We start from the raw sequence: 22,899 nt of genomic DNA on the forward strand, positions 1-22,899 counted from the left end.
AGGCAGCCCTTAAGGGACTGAGCCATTCTTTAATCAATATGTGGTCTCTGTGCCAACTCTGAGTGATGCTAATTACATTGTTGTACATTCACTTGCTGCTCAGATAATCAGAGAACTGATTTTGAGTATTAGGAAATGCTCTAGATCTGGTGTTAGAGGAAAAGATTACAGAAGATAATTTATTGACATTGTGACCTAAAATATCCTTTTAAATCCTCACTATCATTTTCAGACTCTTAGTCCTCAAGAAAACAGTTATACTGAGACTACTAAGTTGTTGGATCCTTTAGCTATAGAAAGTTTTGTATTCTGTGCTTTTCCCTCTGCAGGGTGGACGGCATGTGGATTACGTAGTAGATCAAGTTGTTGGTAAACTGATTGAAGTAGTTAAGAAAAAGAACAAAGCTGGTGTATCAGTGAAGCCATTTCAAGTAAGTGATGCTTTATGTGTTCCGTTGAGTTACCACTTCATGCCTGTTTTGATATTGAACATTTTTGTTGTGTTTTTCACAGGTTAAAAACCATATATGGGTTTTTATTAATTGTCTTATTGAAAATCCAACCTTTGATTCTCAAACTAAGGAAAACATGACTCTGCAGCCCAAAAGTTTTGGGTCCAAATGCCAACTGTCAGAAAAGTTTTTTAAAGCAGTAAGTATTATTTTTCCAGAATTATTGAGAACAGAGCAAATAGGGTTTATTTATTTATTTTATTTGTAACCAAATTCTCTTTTATCATAGTAACTGTAGGTTACGCTTGCTTAAACTATGTGTTAATATACTTCATTCTGCTAATTTTAAAAGTGTAGACAACATTATTTCATTAAACTATTAATTGTTTTGTTGAGCACAAAAGTATGGAATTACATTGCTAAGTGTGTTAGCTTTATGTTGGCCATTGCAAAGGTCTGGTTTCCTATTGACAACTATGCAGAGCCTCGTAGTCTCCCGTTTTCATTGTCTACTCTTTTGTTCAGATTCTTCTACTGATACACACACACACACGTATGTATGCATGCTCTATATATCTATATAACGTATATACATATATCATTTGTTATAGAGCTATACATATATCACATATGTAGATGATATCGTATATAAAATGTAGTATTTTCTACATTATTACAAATTGCATTTGAATTTGTACATATTATTTTAGCTTTTTAAAATTTTTCTAAAATGCATAAGTAAATAACAAATCTTGGATTTGTAACTGGATTTTGTAGCCACTTTTGGTTCCTTGTAATCTGTTGTACACTACTCAGGATCTCATTTGACTCCCTTTTTAGTAGTACCACCAGTTAAACATTTACTAAGTATCTGGGAAGTGCCTTTGGCAGTGGGACTATAATCGTGCAATCAACTAGCTGAAGTCATCCTTATTGTAACCCCTCCCCATGTGCACCTTGGGAACTGTACAGTGTGGTGGGGAATAGAAAGAACAGTTACCATGGGGAATTGTGTTTGTTAAATCCCAATATTAGGTTTTCAAAGGTAGGATCTAAGAAATAAAGCACATTTTCTCGTTAGAGTCCAGCTTTGAAGCCTGTAAAGCACTCATAATGAATTCCAAGCTCAGTTACACTGTAACTTTATGTTATCATAACAGTCACTTTTACGGAGAATTTGGTTGCAGATATTGTATTATTTGAGTAGTCTAGATTTGGCACAGCTTGCTACTTTCTTTTCATTAAAGTGGCTAGAAAACTATTTCATATGCCTGAAACTATATCACTAAGGGCAATTAATAGAAAAAAGGCTTTTAAGACTTGGAACTGAAGATGTTTAGCTCTTAAAAGAAACAGGTTATCATCATACACCAATTCATTGCAAATAATATACAGTGTGTTAGGTGAAGTCGTTAGAACGAGGCCTGTGCATGAGTTTCCGAGTTATCCTAATGTCATTTTTATATCAGTGTTTTTTTCTCATAGCATTTAGGATTTAATTGGCGGATATTGGAGATGTCAGTGTCTAAATTTGGCAATTAGTAAATTAATGGGTGGTTAAGCTTTTGTGATGTTAACTTGAAGTAAGAGCCTTACTACAAGAGCCTTCCATATTTTTCATGAAGTTTGCTATGGCAGGATTTTTCTCATGTTGGTCTTTCAGTACAGTAGGTCATTGTTGCGGCCTGCATTAGTTTTAGTAACTAGCTATAATACCATTCTACTGTCTTTGCATAAAATTTACTAGAATGTATTATTATTCTCATCATTATAATTTTGTCTTCAAACTGCCCGAATTCTAGCTGTCATAGGCAGTCCTATAAATTTTAGATGAACTTATGAATTTTCAGCTTATTTTTATACCACTGACCTTTGATTCATTTATTTTTAAGGCCTCTAATTGTGGCATTGTAGAAAGCATATTGAACTGGGTAAAATTTAAGGCTCAGACTCAGCTGAATAAGAAGTGTTCATCAGTAAAATACAGTAAAATCAAAGGTATTCCCAAGCTGGATGATGCCAATGATGCTGGTAAGAGTCAAACCAATTTTTAAAGATTTTAAGTTTAACCTTTAATTTATTCAGTTATTTTCTGTTTAGAGTGTAATTGAAATTGCTTCATATGGGGCTCGGGAGATGACTCAGTGGGTAAGAGTGCTAGCAGTGTAAGCATAAGAACCTAAGTTTGAATCCCCAACACCCATGTGCAAATCTGGGCATGGTTGTGTGTGTCTTTACCCCGGCACTGTGGGACATTGGTATGGATGCAATTGATCCTGAGAGCTTGCTAGCCAGTCAGCCTAGCTGAAGTAGTGAGCTTCCGGTTCAGTGAAAGACTCTGTCTCAAGGTTATTAACAAGGTGAAGAGCAATAGAGGACAACAGCTATCTTCCTGCTCTGGCCTCACATGAGTACACATGACCACACAGACAGAGAGAAGAAAGGAAGGAAGGGATTGCATGTACTGTATACTACAATTTTAGGAGGTTGGGAATTCATTACAATGCATTTACAGTTTAATCTTCATTAAGCGTAATATAAAGTGACTGTTAGTCTTCCATTATTGTGATAATTTTTTTCTGGCTACATTTTTCTCATCAGTGAAATAAGGAACTTAAAATATATATTATTTGAAAATATTTTCCAGGTGGCAAACATTCCCTGGAGTGTACATTGATATTAACAGAGGGGGACTCTGCCAAATCGCTGGCTGTATCTGGATTAGGTGTGATCGGGAGGGACAGATACGGAGTCTTCCCACTCAGGGGTAAAATTCTCAATGTGCGAGAAGCGTCTCATAAGCAGGTTTGTATGCATCTCACAGGTATTTATGACATTTACACATATTTCTAAAACTGAATTTTCAAATGCAGATTCAGACTCACTTTTTAAGTACTATAGCAATTTAAAAATGTTTTCCCTTTTTTTATAGATTATGGAAAATGCAGAAATAAACAATATTATTAAAATAGTTGGCTTACAATACAAGAAAAGTTATGATGATGCAGAATCTCTGAAAACCTTACGTTATGGAAAGATTATGATTATGACTGATCAGGTTGGTCTGTAAATTATTGCATGTTTACAGTTCATATCTCAAGATTGTTTTATATATGTATTTATGCATGTATACATGCATGCATGCTGGACCTGGGGCAAATGTTTTACTGCTGAGCTATATCCTTAACCCTTAGATTGTCTCTTGGTAATTGTCTCAGGAAATGGCATAGGTGAAAGTGATTGTGTGCTTCTAGAGGATATATTATTGTATCAAAACATGCACATGAAGCTCATTTTTTATTATTTAATTTGTGGGTAGGTATTAACATTATTGGTTATTTAAAAATGTTCTCAAAAGCAGCAGGTATGAAAAGAATAGGACTCAGTGTTACGTCACAGTGACTGAGCCCATGTGGAAATAGGAATGATGTGTTGGCATTTGTTTTTTTTTTTGTTTTGTTTTTCGAGACAGGGTTTCTCTGTGGTTTTGGAGCCTGTCCTGGAACTAGCTCTTGTAGACCAGGCTGGTCTCGAACTCACAGAGATCTGCCTGCCTCTGCCTCCCGAGTGCTGGGATTAAAGGCGTGCGCCACCACCGCCCGGCTCATGTGTTGGCATTTGTAAGTGAGGAACAGCGACTTAGGTGATGCTCACTATGGCAGAGTTGACCTAAGTGGGGATGCATAAAACCCGGAGGACTTTAAAGTAGCAGCCATCAAGAAAGGACTACAGTATTGAATAGGAAGTGCTTCCTATGTAGCCAACATTGTCTCTTAAAATGTAAAAGCATTTGTGGAGAATTCACAGAAAAGAACTGCTATATAATTTTAAGCAGATTTTTTCCAGCTCTCTTGTCATGAGAAGATAACTGTAATGTAAATACCCAATGGGTTTCCTTTTCTGTTGCCCGTTGAAGTGGGGTTATAACCATGTTTGAATCTTTTTACCTTTAAACAGTCTATAATCTGTTACACTATACAATATATACATATATATATGTGTGTGTGTGTGTGTGTGTGTGTGTGTATATATAATGTAAGGCCAGATATTTAGTATATTGTTAGCTATACTTGTATTTTAAGTGACAGTTCCTTTATAGTCATCTAATCTATACTATTTTATAAGATGCTTATCTATAATTTGAGTGTAATTTTGTCTTGGTTTCACTCATACATTTTAAATTTTATTAAAATTACTTAATATTTTATAAAATTATGGGGCTTTTTACTTTTCTTTAGGATCAAGATGGTTCTCACATCAAAGGCCTTCTAATCAATTTTATTCATCACAATTGGCCATCACTCTTGAAGCATGGTTTTCTTGAAGAATTCATTACTCCCATTGTAAAGGTATTGCTTGCATTGTTTTAATTTTGCACTTTTTTTTAAGTATTAGCAGAAGAACTAATTTCTTTTTCTTTTCTTTTTAAAAATTAATTTAAGGCAAGCAAAAATAAGCAGGAACTTTCCTTTTATAGTATTCCTGAATTTGATGAATGGAAAAAACATATAGAAAACCAGAAAGCATGGAAAATAAAATACTACAAAGGTTTGTATTTTAATTTTTAATTTTTATGAAATGACTGCTTATATAATCTATTTTTATGAGAGGATTAAAAATATCTCGAAAGTTTGTCTTTTAGATTTTAAAAAGAGCAGTCTGTTTACTAAATTTTTTTCATAGAAAAATTCTATAAGAAAAATTGAATTAATAATAATAATAATGTTATAGAATTTTCCCTTAGGACTTAAGTTTTATCACATGCGTGCATGCTCATACACACACACACACACACACACACACACACACACACACACACACACACACAAATTGTGTTAGAACTGCTTATGCATTTTAACAATCGCCATTTTCATGACCATTTAGCCTTTTTTAGTACCCCAGGTTAATTTGAAATTACTGCTAGACACTACAGCATTTCAACTGTCACTATTTAATATGCATCTAAACAAGTATCCATATTCTCCTTTAATATATTTAAAAATCCAAACAACATTAAAATTCCTCATGATTACATTAATATATGGTTTATTTAAAATTCTAAGTCAAGATCCAAAAAGTTAGCATATGGTTTATGGGTCTCTTAAATCTCTGAATGTAATCTTTTCATATTTCATTACTGTTTCCGTTTTCATATTTTCTCATTTTAATTCATTAGGGAATTTTGCTCATCGTGTTCCTTTAGTTTCATTTAATTTATAGCAAGTTCCTTTCTGCTTATTTTCTATTTTTTGATTTTTAATCAGAATGTGATCATATTTGAGTTAGAGTCGCTTGACAGAAAAAAATTATTAATTTTTAGCTTTATTTAAGTCAGGAGGCCTATATTTGGTTTGTCTGTCTTAAGTTTGATCAATTAGTACCAATTTAATGACTTTCTCTATAAGCCTTCATTTGATGGTTTTAAATAGTCATTTTTACTTGTGACCCTGTTTTATATGAAATCATACAGGATTGGGTACCAGTACAGCTAAAGAAGCAAAGGAATATTTTGCTGATATGGAAAGGCATCGTATTTTGTTTAGATATGCTGGCCCTGAAGATGATGCTGCCATTACCTTGGTAAGTATGCTGTTCATAAAGGAAAATTTTCTTTAGCCACTCCCTGCTTGCTGTACATTTCCTCCCAGAGCTAGTTTTGTGTGGTAAGTCTTTCTTGATAGTACCTAAAGTTGTAAAATTTATTTATTTATTTCTTCTTGGTTTTGTTATTTCTTTAATAAAAAGATGCAACTCAAATAAAATTTTGATTAAAAATTAGGAAAAGCACTTTAGTTCCCAGAATTATTTACCATTTATAAATTAAGATTTATAATAAAACTGATTTTAATATGTGACATTATTACTTGGACTTCTTTAGGCATTCAGTAAGAAGAAGATTGATGACAGGAAAGAATGGTTAACAAACTTTATGGAGGATCGGAGACAGCGTAGGTTACATGGCCTACCAGAGGTTAGTCATGAAGGTGATCTGGGGGAGGGGTGAGACTAAAATTCATGCAGTAAGAGTGACAATATTGCTGTGACTTTTCTCCTAGCAATTTTTGTATGGTACGGCAACAAAGCACTTGACGTACAATGACTTCATCAACAAGGAATTGATTCTCTTCTCAAACTCAGACAATGAGAGATCTATACCGTCTCTTGTGGATGGTAAGTAATCTGTAAAAGTCTTTCTTATCCTTGCATGCTCTGTATGGTTTAAATTCATGTACATTAGGCCACTGTTATGGTCCACTTTAAATTCTTATTTAAAATACCGAAGTCTATGGTTCATTTAAAATTCTTACTTGAAATCTTACAAAACATGAAGATTTGATTCAAAAGAGCTTAAAAATTTTGCAGTAGATAAGTTGTGGGAGGGCTGAAGTCTTTACTCTTCTTTTGAAATTTTCAGGGAAATTAAGGCCAGTCTTTAAAGCTCCTTATGCTTTTGTGGAGTAATTTCTAAAATTGAAATTTCAAAAATTAAGAAAAATAATTTTTTTTCTAAAAACTTATCGGAGAATAAGCTTTTTAAATATCTTTTTATATCTTTATATCTTATTAACAAAATCTAAATATTTAATTTCACTTAAAAAAAATCTAGAAACTTTCTGGCCAGGCGGTGGTGGCACACACCTTTAATCCCAGCACTCGGGAAGCAGAGACAGGCGAATCTCTGTGAGTTCAAGGTCAGCTTGATCTATAGAGCAAGTTCTAGGACAGGCTCCAAAGCTACAGAGAAACCCTGTCTCGGGGGGGTGGGGGGGAGATTGGAAACTTTCTAGTAACTGATTTTCCTACTTGAAAAGCCAGGCTCAATTATATGTCATAGCAAATTTGTTCATCTTTGTGTTGCTTGATTTTTCATTTAATAGTTTTGTCCATCAATCATGTCTAGCCTGAGACTGTCTCCTTTCTATGAATATTCATTCTGTCTAAATTGGTGTTAGATGCCTGAACTTCTTTGTCACTTCTTATGTTCCTCTTATTATCTGTGCTAATATTATTTCCTCAGTTAATCATGAAATTTTCAAAGAAATAGCCATACTTTTTCTTCTTATTTCTTCCATGCTCTGGCATCATAACGGTAGATGCAGTAGTCAGCATATATGGATAAGGTTATTGCTGTGTCTCTTGGTCTCCAGCAAGGAGGAGAAGGAGGCCTTTAATCTCACATAATCTTATGACTATGGTTATTATTTCAGTTACTTTCTGGACACTGAGACTAGTTTAGTAATTTGCTCATTCACATGGTATGAATATCCAGATTACCAAGATTCTAAAGACTATGTTCTTAATTACTTCAGTAAACATTTGTAAGAGTTTTTCTGATGGTGGATGTGCTAATAGACATCATCAATTTGTTTGCTTGCTAATACTTAGGTGACAGCTGGCACTGGGTCACATGAAATAGAGACCCATATGGAAGAAGTATGATATCTCTGAAAATTTCTTTAAGTCCAGAACTTGTTGTTTTCTGGAATTGCAAATGTCTTTCTTTTTTTTTTCCCCAAACCTATAGTGTTGACACTAAAATAGTTGTTATTATGAGGTATCTTATTTGTAACATATAAAAATGACAGAAGAGAGTGGTTAACAAACTTTATGAAAGATCAGAGACAATGTAGGTTTCATGTCCTACGAGAGGTTACTCATGAAGGTGATCTGGGAAAAGAAGTTGAGACTGAGATTCATGCAGTGACAATATTTTAAAAGTATTTTTAAAGGAGGGTTGCTCTTTTTAAAAATAGGCTTCAAACCAGGCCAGCGAAAAGTTTTGTTTACCTGTTTCAAGAGGAATGATAAACGTGAAGTCAAAGTTGCCCAGCTGGCTGGATCTGTTGCTGAAATGTCTGCTTATCATCATGGAGAAGTAAGCATTGAGAATGAAGTCAACTGAGAACAGTAATTATTGGGATACTAAATGATAGTTATTCATAATAGAGTATATTTTTTAAATGAGGTCTTTGAAAATATAATAGAATTGAGAGTTTAGATTTTAATACAAATTGAGGCATAGTTCCAAAAAAAATTAGGCTACTAATCATAAATTCTGTCTTTTTCCATTTTGTAGCAAGCATTGATGATGACTATTGTGAATTTGGCTCAGAATTTTGTGGGCAGTAACAACATTAACTTGCTTCAGCCCATTGGTCAGTTTGGAACTCGGCTTCATGGTGGCAAAGATGCTGCAAGCCCTCGTTATATTTTCACAATGTTAAGGTAAATAGTTTGCTAACTTACTGACATAATGTTTAATTTGAAATTTGTTGTAGCAAGCAAAACTTCAGTAGAATTAAAGCAGTGGAGAGAAGATTATTTACTTACCTTTCTCAGGGTGAGTACTTTAAATTATTTGGTACAAGTCTTTTGACCTTAATTTTTATGCATTCTTGGTAAAAATCAGTCCTAATAAATATATACTTTTTTTCCTGCACTTAGTTTTATTCTTTAGACCAAAAATTGGTTAGGTATTTTATTCAGAATAATTGGAACTTCTTACAAAGTTATTTACCAATATAAAGAATTTAAGAAAGTAATTGAAAAATGACTCTGTTATACTGGATTATGCTTGGGAAAATATGCCTTTTGTACTAATGTTAGGTGAATTTTATTATAACATGTAGTAAAAAACTATTAAAAATGTATTCTTTTCAGAGGGTTTTCTTAAAATGTCAAATTCTTATGAAGTTTCACTTCTCGGGGCAATATTGTCCTATTTCCTTTTGTTAGCTCTCTGGCAAGACTGCTTTTTCCGGCCGTGGATGATAACTTACTTAAGTTCCTTTATGATGATAATCAGCGTGTGGAGCCCGAGTGGTACATCCCCATAATCCCTATGGTTTTGATTAATGGTGCTGAGGGCATTGGGACTGGATGGGCTTGTAAACTGCCCAACTATGATGCTAGAGAAATTGTGAACAATGTCAGACGGATGCTAGAGGGTTTGGACCCTCATCCCATGGTAAGTTTTTATGGCCAGTGTTGTTTACTTAAATAATAATGGATAAAGGAAAACTTTTAGAAAAATAATGGAATTTTTTCATTTTAGAACCATTGTAGACAGGATCCTATTATGATATAAATTTATATTTTCTTACATGAAAGATGAATGAATGTGAAGATAAGTTTTATGGAGAGAAACTCTTTATTTGAAAATTTAAAATACCTTGTACTTCAGGCTTCAAAATCTCTAAACTTCAGAGAATGGTTTCTTATTACACTCGTATGTAGCTTTGTTTTTGTCCTTAAAGTATTAAGGCCATGAGAATTGTCCTTATAATGACATATACATTATATACACACAGGTATATTGCAGAAGAGGGCATTGAGTGCTTTCCCCTGTCACTCTTACTGCTTTGAGACCAGGTGTCTCACTGAACTGGAAGCTGGCCATTTTAGCTAGGCTGGCTAACCAGTGAGCTCCTGGTATCTACCTGCTTCTGCCTCCCTGTGCTGGGGTCACTGATATATGTAGCCATGCCTTGCTTTTTGTGTGGATACTGGGGATGTGAACTTAGGTTCTGTATGCACCTACACCGAACATTCTTTCTTACTCTGATCCCAAGCTCCAAATTACTTTCTATGATAGTATTTTATTTAAACTGTTGTAGATGGATTCAAGGATGATGAACTAGTGTATTCTATCAGTACATGCCTTCTCTGCCTATATCATGGCTCTGAGCTAAGAGGTGAGTTTAAGAGTTAGGGTCTTTGTTTTCTAAAGTTAATGACTTGTCAGGAGAAGATATTAGAGCTTGACATTTATAGTAATCATTCAATATGCACAAAGCATCTCCTGCTGTATGTTAGACTTTTTAGTGACAGCAGCAGGTATGGATGACCGATTCTAATGGTGATCTGGTTGAGGGTGAGTAAATTATATTGGTGAATTAAATGGGGAGCTGAGTGTGTGTCAGAGCTAATAGATAGTTCCTTTTTTGTTGTTCCCATAATGAAATACCTAAGACAGGCTACTTTGTTTTGAGGGAAAGGGGCTTATTTTACTTCATAATTCTGGAGTTTCAGGGCCTAGAGGCCTTATCTAGTGATGACTTTCATGTTTGGCAGAGCCCTCTAGCAATACAAGGCCTCATATGATGAGAAGTGTCTGTGTGTGTGTATGTGTGTAGTGTACATGTGTGTGTACACATACAACTGTCTTTCTGCCCTCTCTCCTTGAATAGTTATTCAGATTCAATAGTACTAGGATTCATTCATGGGATTCCACCCTAATGACCTTGCTTAATCCTCACCATTTCTTCAAAGCCTTACTTTTAAAAACCACAATTAGATTTCTTACAATGGTAATTATATTTTCACATGAAACCTTGGGAGAGTAGATAGAATAAATTTTCAAAATCTTCAAGCAGAGCATGGGAGAAAAGTAGTTCTGCAGAGAAAAATCATTAGATAAAAATTATAAAGTTCACTTGTATCCAAATTACAAGCCATTCAATGTGAAGCAAAGGGCGTTTGAATTGAAAGAATACTAAGCTAATTGTAGAAGGAATTCGGGCAATAGACAGAAAAAGTGCACTGCTCTAGGAAGACTGTGAATGCTGGGAAGATTAGGTGGTGTTCAGACTGTGTTAGCAGAACTTAGTGAGCACCGAGTGAGGGTGGGAAGCTTAGTTTCAGTCACGTGACCTGCCATGTAAGTAGACCATGTGCTAAGGCTGCTTACAGGTGGTGCTGGCACTCAAGAACAAAAGTCAAACTTTTAAATTATTTTTGTCTCCTTGCAGCTTCCAAACTATAAAAACTTTAAAGGCACCATCCAGGAACTTGGTCAGAACCAGTATGCTGTCAGTGGTGAGATATTTGTGGTGGATAGAAACACAGTAGAGATTACAGAACTTCCTGTTAGAACTTGGACCCAGGTCAGTATAACCATGTGAGAAGGGCATCACTTTATTCTTTGTGGCACAAATAACCCACCTAATTGTTTGTTCTGTGTCTGCTTAGGATTTGATTTGGTATTTATTTTTTACCTTTGTGTTTGAATTTTGTGTTTTGAATTTTCAAGTTTTTAAGTATATATAAAAAATAGTATGTTTTACATTAGGTCAGCAGTTCTCAACCTGTGGGTCTTGTGACCCCTTTGATGGTCAAACTACCCATTTACTGAGGTTGCTTAAGACCACTGGAAAACACAGATATTTATGTTATGATTCATAACTGTAGCAAGATTACAGTTATAAAGTAGCAACAAAATAATTTTATGGTTGGGGGGCTATCACAATGTGAGGAACTATATTGAAGGGTTGCAGCATTAGGGAGGTTGAGAACCACTGATTTAAGTGGTGCTTGCTTTCTTTTATTCATTTTTAAAAAAGAGATTGTATGTTTGTGTTTGTTTTAAAACAAAAAACATGGAATGAGAAATATTGTGGGCCTGTATAAATATGCTCAGTAAATTCAGGTCAGTATTAGCTGCTTTAAATCTAAGTGGGTTGCATGCCACTCTGCTAGTCTAGCAAATGTCACCCACTTATACTCATAGACTTTATGGGGCTTTGGGATTTACGTGGACCAGAACCAGAACCAAGGCATGTGCTACCACTCCTGGCTTTTTTAAATTCAATATCTTAATTTTAATAAATTATGTGTATGTATATTTGTGCATCATGCACGTGGGTACTCATGGAAACCAGAGGAGGCCATTGGATCCCTTGAAGCTAGATTATAGGTGGTTGTGAGCTGCTTAACATGGGTGCTAAGTACCAAAGTCAGATCCTTTCGAACAATATTATGTGATAAGCCATCTTAACATCCCTTCAGATAGATTTTGAGTTTATCTTCTCTCCTCAGCACCACGCAATCCTCACATGTCACCTTTGCAGTGATGAGCAGAAACAACAAAGACATCAGTATCCTCTTTGCCTCCATTGGAATTGAGGATTTTTAAAAGATTACATAATTAATGAGAACATGATAGTGTGTTGTAAAAATATTATTGTCTTTTTAAATGTTTTGTAGGTGTACAAGGAGCAGGTCCTGGAACCTATGCTTAATGGAACAGATAAAACACCAGCTCTAATTTCTGATTACAAAGAATATCATACTGATACAACTGTGAAATTTGTGGTAAAAATGACAGAAGAGAAACTTGCACAAGCAGAAGCTGCTGGACTGCATAAAGTTTTTAAACTTCAGACTACTCTGACTTGTAATTCCATGGTACTATATTAGTTAATCTTTTTTTTTTTTTGAGGTTGGATATTTATTTAGTAGTTATGGAAGGGAAGGGAGAAGGGAAGAAGAACAGAGAGAGAGAAAGAGAGAGAGAGAGAGACCGACCGACCGACCGACCGACCCAAGCTGCCTGTCTGAGAGGGAGCCGGAAAAGAGAGCTAGTTAATCTTTCTTAAATGGCCGTACTTTGGATTCTCATAATAAGAGTGATAGCTGTAAGCTTGAATGCTTAAGAATGCAGGGCTTGATTTTGTTCCTTTGGGTGCTGGGTACAAAGCTTAGGTCTTCCCCAAGTGCTTTTACCCACTGAACCATCACTCTAGCCCACTAAGAAACCTTTTAATAAATAGTTTATCTATCAAAATTATTATGATTTTAAACTCTGCCATAGTTTTGATAATTGTTTTTATTAAATTCTTGCCATTAAAGGAATATTTTATAGAAATGTTCTTAATCTTGGTTTGTTTTAATGGGATTCACAGGTGATTTATGTCATATTAGACTTATTTTAAGTACTATAGATATTATATAAATTAAAATACCAGTAAATTTTTTTGAATTTAAAGGAAAAAACTTTGTATTTTGCATAGGTACTCTTTGATCATATGGGATGTCTGAAGAAGTATGAAACTGTGCAAGACATTCTGAAGGAATTCTTTGATTTACGATTAAGTTATTATGGTTTACGGAAGGAATGGCTTGTAGGAATGTTGGGAGCAGAATCTACAAAGCTTAATAATCAAGCCCGTTTCATTTTAGAGAAGATACAAGGAAAAATTACTATTGGTAAGGCATAGCTTTTAAAGATTTAAACATTAGTTAAAATGGAAAAAAAGTCTTTATTAAGACATTTTTATCAGTAGAATATAAGCAAATACAAATTGATCTCTTTTCTTGATCCTAATTTTATTTTTCCCTCACATAGAGAATAGGTCAAAGAAAGATTTGATTCAAATGTTAGTCCAGAGAGGTTATGAATCTGACCCAGTGAGAGCGTGGAAAGAAGCACAAGAAAAGGTAATCACTTGCAGAAAAAGATGCTCAGAGAAGCTCTGAAAAGCAACTTCCAAAACAAACAAAATTCCCAACCCCAAAAGTTTGAATTTAGAAGTGATAAAGGTGCTGAGTTGGCTGTTTGGGGACAGAAAGCTTCTGCTTACCCGCAGAGCAGACAGTCTAGGGCTTTACAGTGATCCCCACTACAAAACAGTGTCTCTACCAGGGCTGTAGAGCTGACTCCATGGTTGAGAAAGTAGCACATTCTCCTTGATCTCTTTTTTAAGTCTGACATTAAGAGGTTAATTTGTCATGGTGGTTTCTATGAGGTACATGCGAACTATTTGAGAGCCAGACTGGTAGCCCTCAAAATTATTCTTTTGTCCACTCTGTGATGATATATGGCACCTGGTCACCACTCCTAGTCTAGTTGTGGTTGGGTCTGGGAAAATGAGAGACAAATGTTCTTTGACACCATTGACACCGAGCATGTCCTCTGCCTGTGTTTAGATTTTTGGTCTGAAATTTAAACACTGTATTTAAGTTGTCCATTTCAGATAATAAAGTAGCATTAATTCAGTGAAATACTGAAACCTTAAGAGCCCCTCAAGAATTAGGGTCTTAATATTGTGATAATAAAAAGGCAATTTAAAAAGGCAGAACAACATTGTGATTAAAAACAGAAATGTAGAAAAGTTAAAAACAATGCGATGGTTAATATTTTTAGATACTAAAATAGATTTGAATATTTAAGATGGAGATGTTAGCATTGTTTAAAATAGTTAAAACTGTGTGATATATTGTGAACTGGTAATTTTCTTGCACTGTAGAGTTCAATCATATTTTTTTTTGTATTTTTCATCAAGCTATATTGAAATACTATTTTTGTGTCCATTAAGCTCTTCTCAATTTTGAAGTAAATATGTTAAAGAGAGTAAATTAGAACAAATGATGTGGTATCAAGATAACAGACTTAGATACCGTTTGAATAAAGGTAGGACAGGACAAGATGGGCAGTTAGAGACATGCTGAATGAAGCATGCTCTTCCATCTTGTTACGATTTATGGGACTGCTGTACTCCAGTTATGTTTTATATCCAGCTTGAACTTCTGTGTCTGTGTGGTTTAAACTCTATCTTTAAAAAGTCACCCAATAAGCTAGTGAATTCAGTGCTAACTCAGTTTTTAAGTATAAGGGTGGCTTGGTTTTGGGAAGCCCTTCTGGTGGAAGCAGAATTCATGGGTAACAGCCAGCTTGCATTATCACTTTTGCACCATTGTTGCTAAGTGTACACTTAACGGGAGTAAAGAGTTCAGGTACCAAAAGGAGAGGCTCTAAGTGTTGGGAAAGAAAGAGAATCATAAAACAGCTATAGATTATTTTTTAAACTGTGAATTTTATCATTAAACATGGAAAAGTTCACTTTTTATCTATTTCTAGAAGTGCTCTTCTTGTTAATAGTGAAATACACACATCATTAGTGAGTGTGCACATTAATAGTGCTTCTGGTTTTATGAAACCACACCAAATGGACTTCTGAAGTAGGAGGGTTTTTTTTTTTTTTTTTTTTTTTTTTTAATTTTCTTTGAGGCAGGGTTTCTCTGTAGCTTTGGAACCTGACCTGGAACTCACTCTGTAGATGTAGACCAGGCTGGCATCAAACTCACAGAGATCCGCGTGCCCCTGCTGAGATTAAAGGCATGCGCCACACTGCCTGGCTGAAGTAGGAGTTTTAAGTAGAGTTGTTTTGTGCTCTGATACTGCCTCAGTGAGCTGCTGCTAGCCCAAGCAGCTCCATAGCTCCAAAGAAGCAGTTTCTGGAGGATTTGTTTTTTCTTCCCCTGAGACAGGGTTTCTCTGTGTAGCTTTGGAACCTGTCCTGGAACTTGCCTTGGGGAACTTTTTAAATCTGTAGAGCAGGCTATGATTCATTATCTAGGACTTACTGATCATCTGTCAACTGTTCTTTAATTAAGTTTGTAGTTTTATTTGTGTTATGAAACATCTTGATTTGCACTTTTAATTTTTATCATTAATTTCCTAAGTGCGTTCAGACTTAACTTTGTAGGGATACATTATTTTATTTCAACTTTTTTTTTTTTTTTTTTTTTTTTTTGGTTTTTCGAGACAGGGTTTCTCTGTGGCTTTAGAGCCTGTCCTGGAACAAGCTCTGTAGACCAGGCTGGTCTCGAACTCACAGAGATTTGCCTGCCTCTGCCTCCCGAGTGCTGGGATTAAAGGTGTGCGCCACCACCGCCTGGCTAACATTTCTTAATTGTAGAGTTTTTAAACATTTAGCTTGTTAGGATAGTTTGTCATTTTTAATTACTTGAGTTTCTTAAATAACTTTAATTCAATTTTATTTAATGTCTTTGTTTTTAAGCCTTTGAAAGCTTAAAAACTGCTTTTTATTAAATTCATTGTAATTTGAAACAAAGTATTAGCATAAGAGGCTTCTTTAAATTTCAGTTAATATGAGTAAACTTTCAGAAAATTTCTCCACCATAAATCATCAACTTAGTCTTCAATTAACATATTTTCTGAGTTTTCATTTGAATAATCCCTATGGCAATAGAGCATTTTTATTAAAATTCATCCTTAGTGAGTAAATGGAGCCTATTATATTCACTTTTTACAACTATTAAAACATTTTTATGAGTGATTTATTAGCAATTTTATATTCATTTACTGACCAGTATAAAAGTCTGACAAAACAATTTTACTTAATAATTTTAAGATACACTGTCTTTTCATTTTAGGACTTAGGAAAGCAATTAACTTCTCATCAAATTTCTGAGTAAATAGGGATAAAATATACTATTCCTTTTGAAGATTTTATTGTATATTTTAAGAAAATCTTAAAATTTTTTTAAACATAGGAAATAGGGTTTATAGGCAACCTTGATGGTAATCTTAAATAACTCCTACCACCCTGAAGGTGTAACACTAACAGTATACCATTTAAGCCCAATATTCAATGAAATTAATTGCTGACTTGATATTATAATAGACTTTAATATAAAGTTTGTTATTTTTTACAGGCAGCTGAAGAGGAAGACACTCAAAACCAACATGATGACAGTTCCTCTGACTCAGGAACTCCTTCAGGCCCTGACTTTAATTATATTTTAAATATGTCTCTGTGGTCTCTTACTAAAGAGAAAGTTGAAGAACTCATTAAGCAGAGAGATACAAAAGTATGAACTTTTGTGGGTTAAATAATTTGGAACTATTTCAGTATTATCCATATCTTTGATTTTATTTTTCAAAAACTAAGTATTTTGATTTATCCTTTGCAAAATTAAAAACTATTAAATGTTAAACTGTACCACTTTCTTTTTTCCTTTCTTTCTTCCTTTATTTAATTGCAGGGGCGAGAAGTTAATGATCTCAAAAGGAAATCTCCTTCAGACCTTTGGAAAGAAGATTTAGCAGCATTTGTTGAAGAACTGGATGTATGTTGATCTCAATTAAGTATATATTCCAGGCTGGGAATGGTGTGCGTTGACCTAACTCAATGGGAGTGCATTGGCCTAGACTGTGCAAGGTTTAAGTCCAACCCCCAGTCCTGCTAAATGAATAAATAATTTTTTAAATGAATAAAATACATTTGGGAAAATAATGTTTATGAGGTAACAATGAAAATTCTTTTTAATTTAAATTATCTCAGAATTTTTCTTTATACTAGTGTATTTATACTTAAGATCAAGCTGGCTTTACTTCTGTGAAGTTATGAGGAAAAACTGTTTCTAGCATGAGTGAATATGAGTGCAAGGGAGTTCAGTTTAGAATAAATTAAATTCTATTGCTTTCTGTTGATTTAATTCTCTTACCTGATTTCTGATTGTGCTAATTGATTTGATTTGACATTTTCCTGAAAAGAGGTAAGACCAATATATAGATATGATTGAATACGGGTATTTCAACTTCCTTTAGTTTATAAGAAATTTCAGTGTTTTTATGTTAGTGGAGTTCTAATTTAAGAAGTGAAAGAGAAAAGTTTTAAAATGTAAACCTTTCTAAAATTGTCCCTTAAAGTGCTAGAATTAAATTAATAACAGCAGAGTGAACATCTGATTTTGGTTAGCAAAGGTAAAAATCCTGATGGACTTTTTTCTGTGATCTTTTAAGTACCATAGTATGCATTGACTTAATTCATTAATTTTTTTGTTTGTTTTTTGAAGACAAGATTTTTCAGTAGCTATGGAGCCTGTCCTGGAACTCACTTTGTAGAACAGGCTGGCCTCGAACTCACAAAAATCTGCTTGCCCCTGCCTCCCAAGTGCTGGGATTAACCATCTGGGTAGATTTTTCTTTTTAAATAGAGGCATATTTTCTTTCTGCTGATTTGTATGTTTTAAAAAAAGCAAAAACAAACAAACTAATGTTGTGTTGAGCTCTGCTCAGTGGCATAGCACTTGGGCTAGCGTGAGTGAGACCCTAGCCAGGTTCCATCATATCACCATCACTGCACATACAGAAAAGTGTCTTCCATAAAAATGAACAAACATACAGTGAAAAGAAAACTATTGTGTCTGATTACTATCATTGCAATTCTGATACTGCTTTCAGTTTGATTGCCGACTGAAAGATGTCCATTTGGTGCTTACTTTCATAGTGTAGATTCTCGAACTAAAATTTACCATTCAAAGCAGTTTCAGACCCCCCAAGTGCTGCTATTTCGTCTTTTATTATTTGATAATTAGCAATATTTATACAGATTAATTCTAGATATGGGAACTTGTAGAGATGGCTCAGCAACTAAGAAAGAGTACTTGCTGCACTTGCAGAGGATCTCACTTCAGTTCTTTTGACTCAGCTAGACAGTTCTCAGATGCCCTCCTGGCCACTGTAGGCTCTTATACACAGTGTGGTTCACACTCACAGATACATAAGTAAGAATAGATCTGAAATTTTAGAGAAAGTTTTATTTTTCTCTTTAGATTTATTTATTTTATTTTATGTGTCTTCGTGTTTTGTTTGCATGTGTTTATATGTACCATATACATGCCTGGTTCCCATGGAGTTCAGAAAAGGTTATCAGATCCCCTGGAAGTGGAGTTATGGATAGTTATGAGCCACCTTATGGATGATGGGAATTGAACGTGGGTTCTCTGCAAGAGCAACACATGTTCTCAACCATTGAGCATCTCTCCAGCCCCAAGATACAGGTTTTTTTTGAGAACTAAGAATATTTAGACTTAAATTTCATGGCTGCATTCTTTAAAGTCTGTGATACCATCAATTGAACGTACCCTTGTGTGCTGACAATGCATTACATGTAATTCTCAAATGGAAGAAGTCATCTTTATAAGGATTCAGAGCCTTAAGAAGTGGAAGGACTTGCTTAGAGAGGAGTCCTATTGGTGTGATCAAAAACAGTTATTCATCTCAGCCAAGACTTTTTCATCATCTCTAAAATAGATGTGGTGAGAGTTTATAAAGCCTGCCACATGGTAGTTGCCCTGCCAATTGTCTGTTGCATATTAAGAATATACAACTAGTAAGTAGAAGTCTCAACATTGGATTCCAATATGTTTGATTTCAAAACCTATCATATCTATAAACTTTTATTTAAAGAAATCTATATAAATGTCATTCAAGAGATGTCACTCTCCTTTGCATCTTTCCAAACCTGTTAATTATTAGAAAGAATGGCTTTATAGAATTTAGAGTCTGTCACAATAATTGTGGTTATATATACATTTATTTTGATAACAAACCTCATAAGTTCAATTTTATGTTTTTTTCTTTTCTATTTAATTAGATCATTATTATGATTAAAGCAATTGAAGAGAATAGCTTCAATTTGTTTTTAGATTAGTTTATTTTTACTTTACTATGGACCTCAGTATTTTTCCTGCATGTATGCCTGTATATCATGTGTATGCTTGGTGCCTGAAGAGGTCATGAAAGGGGATGGAATCCCCTCAAACTGGAGTTAAAGGTGGGTGTGAGCCACTATGTGGCTGCTGAGAACTGAACCCAGGTCCTCTACAAGAGCAATAAATGCTCTTAATAGCTGAGCCATCTCTCCAGCCCAGCTTCATACTCTTTAACAAAACTGCCTGTGTTTGCTATTTCTGATGGTGACAGGTCAGCAGCGCTCCTAGGTTATAAAGAATTATTTAGGTCACTAGTTACTGTTACCCTATTGTATTAAGTAAGGGTAAGAACCTATATAAATGAATTGGGATTAAAACTCAGGTCTTCTGACTTAAAAGTTTTTCTTTTCCCATTATTTCATTTCAGATTAGATTAGTTAAAAAGAAAGCTTTCTTAATGGTAAATAATTTATTTCAGGTTCTTATGCAATAGTGATTGTTTTTTTGTAAAGAGGTGTTTATGTACCCTCCCCTTCCTTCCCCATATTTCAGAAAGTGGAAGCACAAGAACGAGAGGATATTCTGGCAGGAATGTCTGGAAAAGCAATAAAAGGTAAAGTTGGCAAACCTAAGGTAAAGAAACTTCAGCTGGAGGAGACGATGCCCTCACCTTATGGGAGAAGAATTGTTCCTGAAATTACTGCTATGAAGGCAGATGCCAGCAGAAAATTGCTGAAGAAGAAGAAGGTATCATATATTCCTGTGTCAGCTCATTGGAGACTCTAAGCTTAATCATGCTTTATGATTTGTAATGTATTTTGATGTGATAGGAAATGTTCTTTCTATGAGGGAAGTTGAGTTGTGGAAGAAGAGTCTATTGGTCGAAGTTCATACATATATGTAGAGCCACTTATTTCATTCAGTTTTGTTCCCACCCACTCGTTCCCTCTATTTGACTTCAAACTTATGGGCTTAATACATCTTCTGCCTCAGTTTCCTGAGTAGATTGGGACTACAGGGGGCCTGGCCTAAATTCAGTTTTTAGAATGAGAAAGAAACACTCTACTGAATATCTTACTAAATTAAAGTCTTAACAAAAACTATCAACTTTCTAAGTTTCAGTTCTAGATCATGACTAATTAAGAGAATATTAAGCAGAAAATAAGGTTTGTTCTTCAAAGTAACTTATCACCTTCTATAATCTTGTTTATTTTTTGTTAAACACTTTTGAGCAAACCTTGCATTGTTGTCATTGACAGTTACTATCGAGAACTTAAAAAAATAAATAAATATAAAATTTACCTTCCCTTAAGCAGGATTGGCCAGGACTAGCCAGGTGTAAAGACTGGAATGAATGTTCAGAGCCAAGAAAGCAGGATGTATGATGGTTTTGTAGAGGCCAAAGGTCTAGACCAGATCGTTTTGTGGCCTAAGGAACACATATGCAGATACATCCAGTACATGACTGAGAATTCAGCATCTTTGTCATTAGGGAAATGAGCCTAAGTTGGAGTTTTAGGCCAGAGAATTAAAAAAAAATTTTTTTTTTTTTACTTTTATGTGCAGTGCTAAGATTTGAAGCAATTTAAAACGTATCTTTTTAGCTCTGGAGCAGGCTGAGGACTGAGGAGCCTTCCTCTAGCCTGTGTCTTCACCACACTTGACTCTCACCTTAACTCAGTAACCTCTGTCCTTTCCTGTTGGTGTCTGCTGGGTTCATTTCTTATCAATGTCACATCAGTAACCTCATCCCTGTCTACTCTAAGCTTTGTCCACTTAAAACAATAACTCTTACTCTCTCTGTCTTGGCTGTAATGTCCCAGGCTCCTGTGCTCATATAGTCACCAGAGTGCGCAACGCCTCTGAACTTAGCATGCTGAAACGAGCTCATTACCTCCATTTGAAGTCCTGCTTTGTTTCTCATCTTGTTGCTTTCACCACTCTTCTACTTACTTGGGAAACTTAGTGATTCTTCCAGAAGTCAGTCGGAAAGACTCCTCTGGGATGCTTCCTCTGGTCCCCGTTAAGCAGAGTTGTTCACATTCCCTTGAGCCACTGCTGTCGTTCACTCTATTTCGACTTGTGTTGCATTAGCCAGTGTACATGCCTTCCAATTCCCCTGTCCTTACCAATAATTTTGGATTGGAGTCAGCCCTATGGTGCCTTACAAAATACGTCTGGTGCTTATTTTCTTTCAGTAATTTGAAAATATTTTTCTAGTCTGTAGGAACCTCAGGTATAGGCACTGATTCTGTGGTAACTTTTGGAGTACTTAGCTATTGGTTTCATAGTTCCTTTCCTTTGACAACCAAGAGCCTACCTTTTTGCTTATGATTTTCCTAAGTGGCTATCATCTCACTGAGTATATTAGAATGTTAGGGTTATAAGCAGTGTCATTTGAAACAGATAAGTGAATAAAGGAAAACATCACAAGTGAAACATGTTAAAACTTACCTGGTATGAAGAAGTCGTTTAAGTGAAACTTTATCTCTAAAATATGCATTGCTAGTTTACTCATGATTGGCTCTCACTTGTTTGAACACATAGGGTGATCCTGATACCGCAGCAGTGAAAACAGAATTTGATGAAGAATTTAGTGGAACACCAGTAGAAGGTACAGGAGAAGAGACACTGACCCCATCAGCTCCTGTAAATAAAGGTCCCAAACCCAAAAGGGAGAAAAAGGAGCCTGGTAAGGCATTGGAATGCTTTTGTGCATGTTTTGTGTAAGAAATAAAAGGACTATGGGGTTTTCCTATAGTTTGTTGATTTTGATTAATTGATTGATTTTTAGTAGTTCAAGTAATACATTTAGTTTTCATATACATCTATTTTATAATGAGCCTTTTATAGAAAAGCTTTGCTAGAACTTTGAATAAGTGTTTATATGCATATTACCATTGTCTTGCTTTTAGGTACCAGGGTTAGAAAAACACCCACCTCATCTGGTAAACCAAATGCAAAAAAAGTGAAGAAGCGAAACCCTTGGTCAGATGATGAGTCCAAGTCGGAGAGTGACTTGGAAGAAACAGAACCTGTGGTTATTCCAAGAGATTCTTTGCTGAGGAGAGCAGCTGGTATTGTGATACACTTTGTATTTATTTTATTGTATATTATCATTGATCTGTAAATTGGGTTCAATAGTATTAATCAGGATCACTAAAGTATTAAATCACTCTGAAGAAAGACAAAGTGAATCATGGTTTTTTTTTTAAAGATCTATTTTACATGTATAAATGTTTTACTTACATGTATGTCTGCAGTGCATGTGTATCTGGTGCCTGCTAAGATCAGAAGAGTGCTAGATTCTCTGGAACTGGAGATATGGATGGTTGTGAGCTGCCGTGTGGGTGCTGGGAACCAAACCTGGGTTTTCTTCAAGAACATCCAGTGTTCTTAATCACTGAGAAATCTCTCCAGCTCC

General features: G+C 34.9%; 1 protein-coding gene across 1 annotated transcript in view; it reads left to right on the plus strand.

Moving 5' to 3' along the window:
- Nucleotides 1-22,899, plus strand: part of Top2b (DNA topoisomerase II beta) — a 63,480-nt gene that overhangs the window by 30,528 nt on the left and 10,053 nt on the right. The window contains exons 9-30 of the mRNA XM_075988631.1: nucleotides 330-431; nucleotides 514-651; nucleotides 2,345-2,483; nucleotides 3,100-3,257; nucleotides 3,385-3,510; nucleotides 4,691-4,801; nucleotides 4,895-5,000; nucleotides 5,923-6,032; nucleotides 6,331-6,423; nucleotides 6,509-6,623; nucleotides 8,207-8,328; nucleotides 8,530-8,678; nucleotides 9,189-9,420; nucleotides 11,204-11,338; nucleotides 12,438-12,638; nucleotides 13,244-13,439; nucleotides 13,579-13,670; nucleotides 16,692-16,847; nucleotides 17,022-17,105; nucleotides 20,028-20,222; nucleotides 22,023-22,167; nucleotides 22,391-22,552. Coding sequence (XP_075844746.1) covers nucleotides 330-431; nucleotides 514-651; nucleotides 2,345-2,483; nucleotides 3,100-3,257; nucleotides 3,385-3,510; nucleotides 4,691-4,801; nucleotides 4,895-5,000; nucleotides 5,923-6,032; nucleotides 6,331-6,423; nucleotides 6,509-6,623; nucleotides 8,207-8,328; nucleotides 8,530-8,678; nucleotides 9,189-9,420; nucleotides 11,204-11,338; nucleotides 12,438-12,638; nucleotides 13,244-13,439; nucleotides 13,579-13,670; nucleotides 16,692-16,847; nucleotides 17,022-17,105; nucleotides 20,028-20,222; nucleotides 22,023-22,167; nucleotides 22,391-22,552 — 3,067 coding nt within the window. The remainder of the gene's footprint in view (nucleotides 1-329; nucleotides 432-513; nucleotides 652-2,344; nucleotides 2,484-3,099; nucleotides 3,258-3,384; nucleotides 3,511-4,690; nucleotides 4,802-4,894; nucleotides 5,001-5,922; nucleotides 6,033-6,330; nucleotides 6,424-6,508; nucleotides 6,624-8,206; nucleotides 8,329-8,529; nucleotides 8,679-9,188; nucleotides 9,421-11,203; nucleotides 11,339-12,437; nucleotides 12,639-13,243; nucleotides 13,440-13,578; nucleotides 13,671-16,691; nucleotides 16,848-17,021; nucleotides 17,106-20,027; nucleotides 20,223-22,022; nucleotides 22,168-22,390; nucleotides 22,553-22,899) is intronic.

The sequence above is a fragment of the Microtus pennsylvanicus genome, chromosome 10 (genome assembly GCF_037038515.1).
Source record: "Microtus pennsylvanicus isolate mMicPen1 chromosome 10, mMicPen1.hap1, whole genome shotgun sequence".
Lineage (NCBI taxonomy): Eukaryota > Metazoa > Chordata > Mammalia > Rodentia > Cricetidae > Microtus > Microtus pennsylvanicus.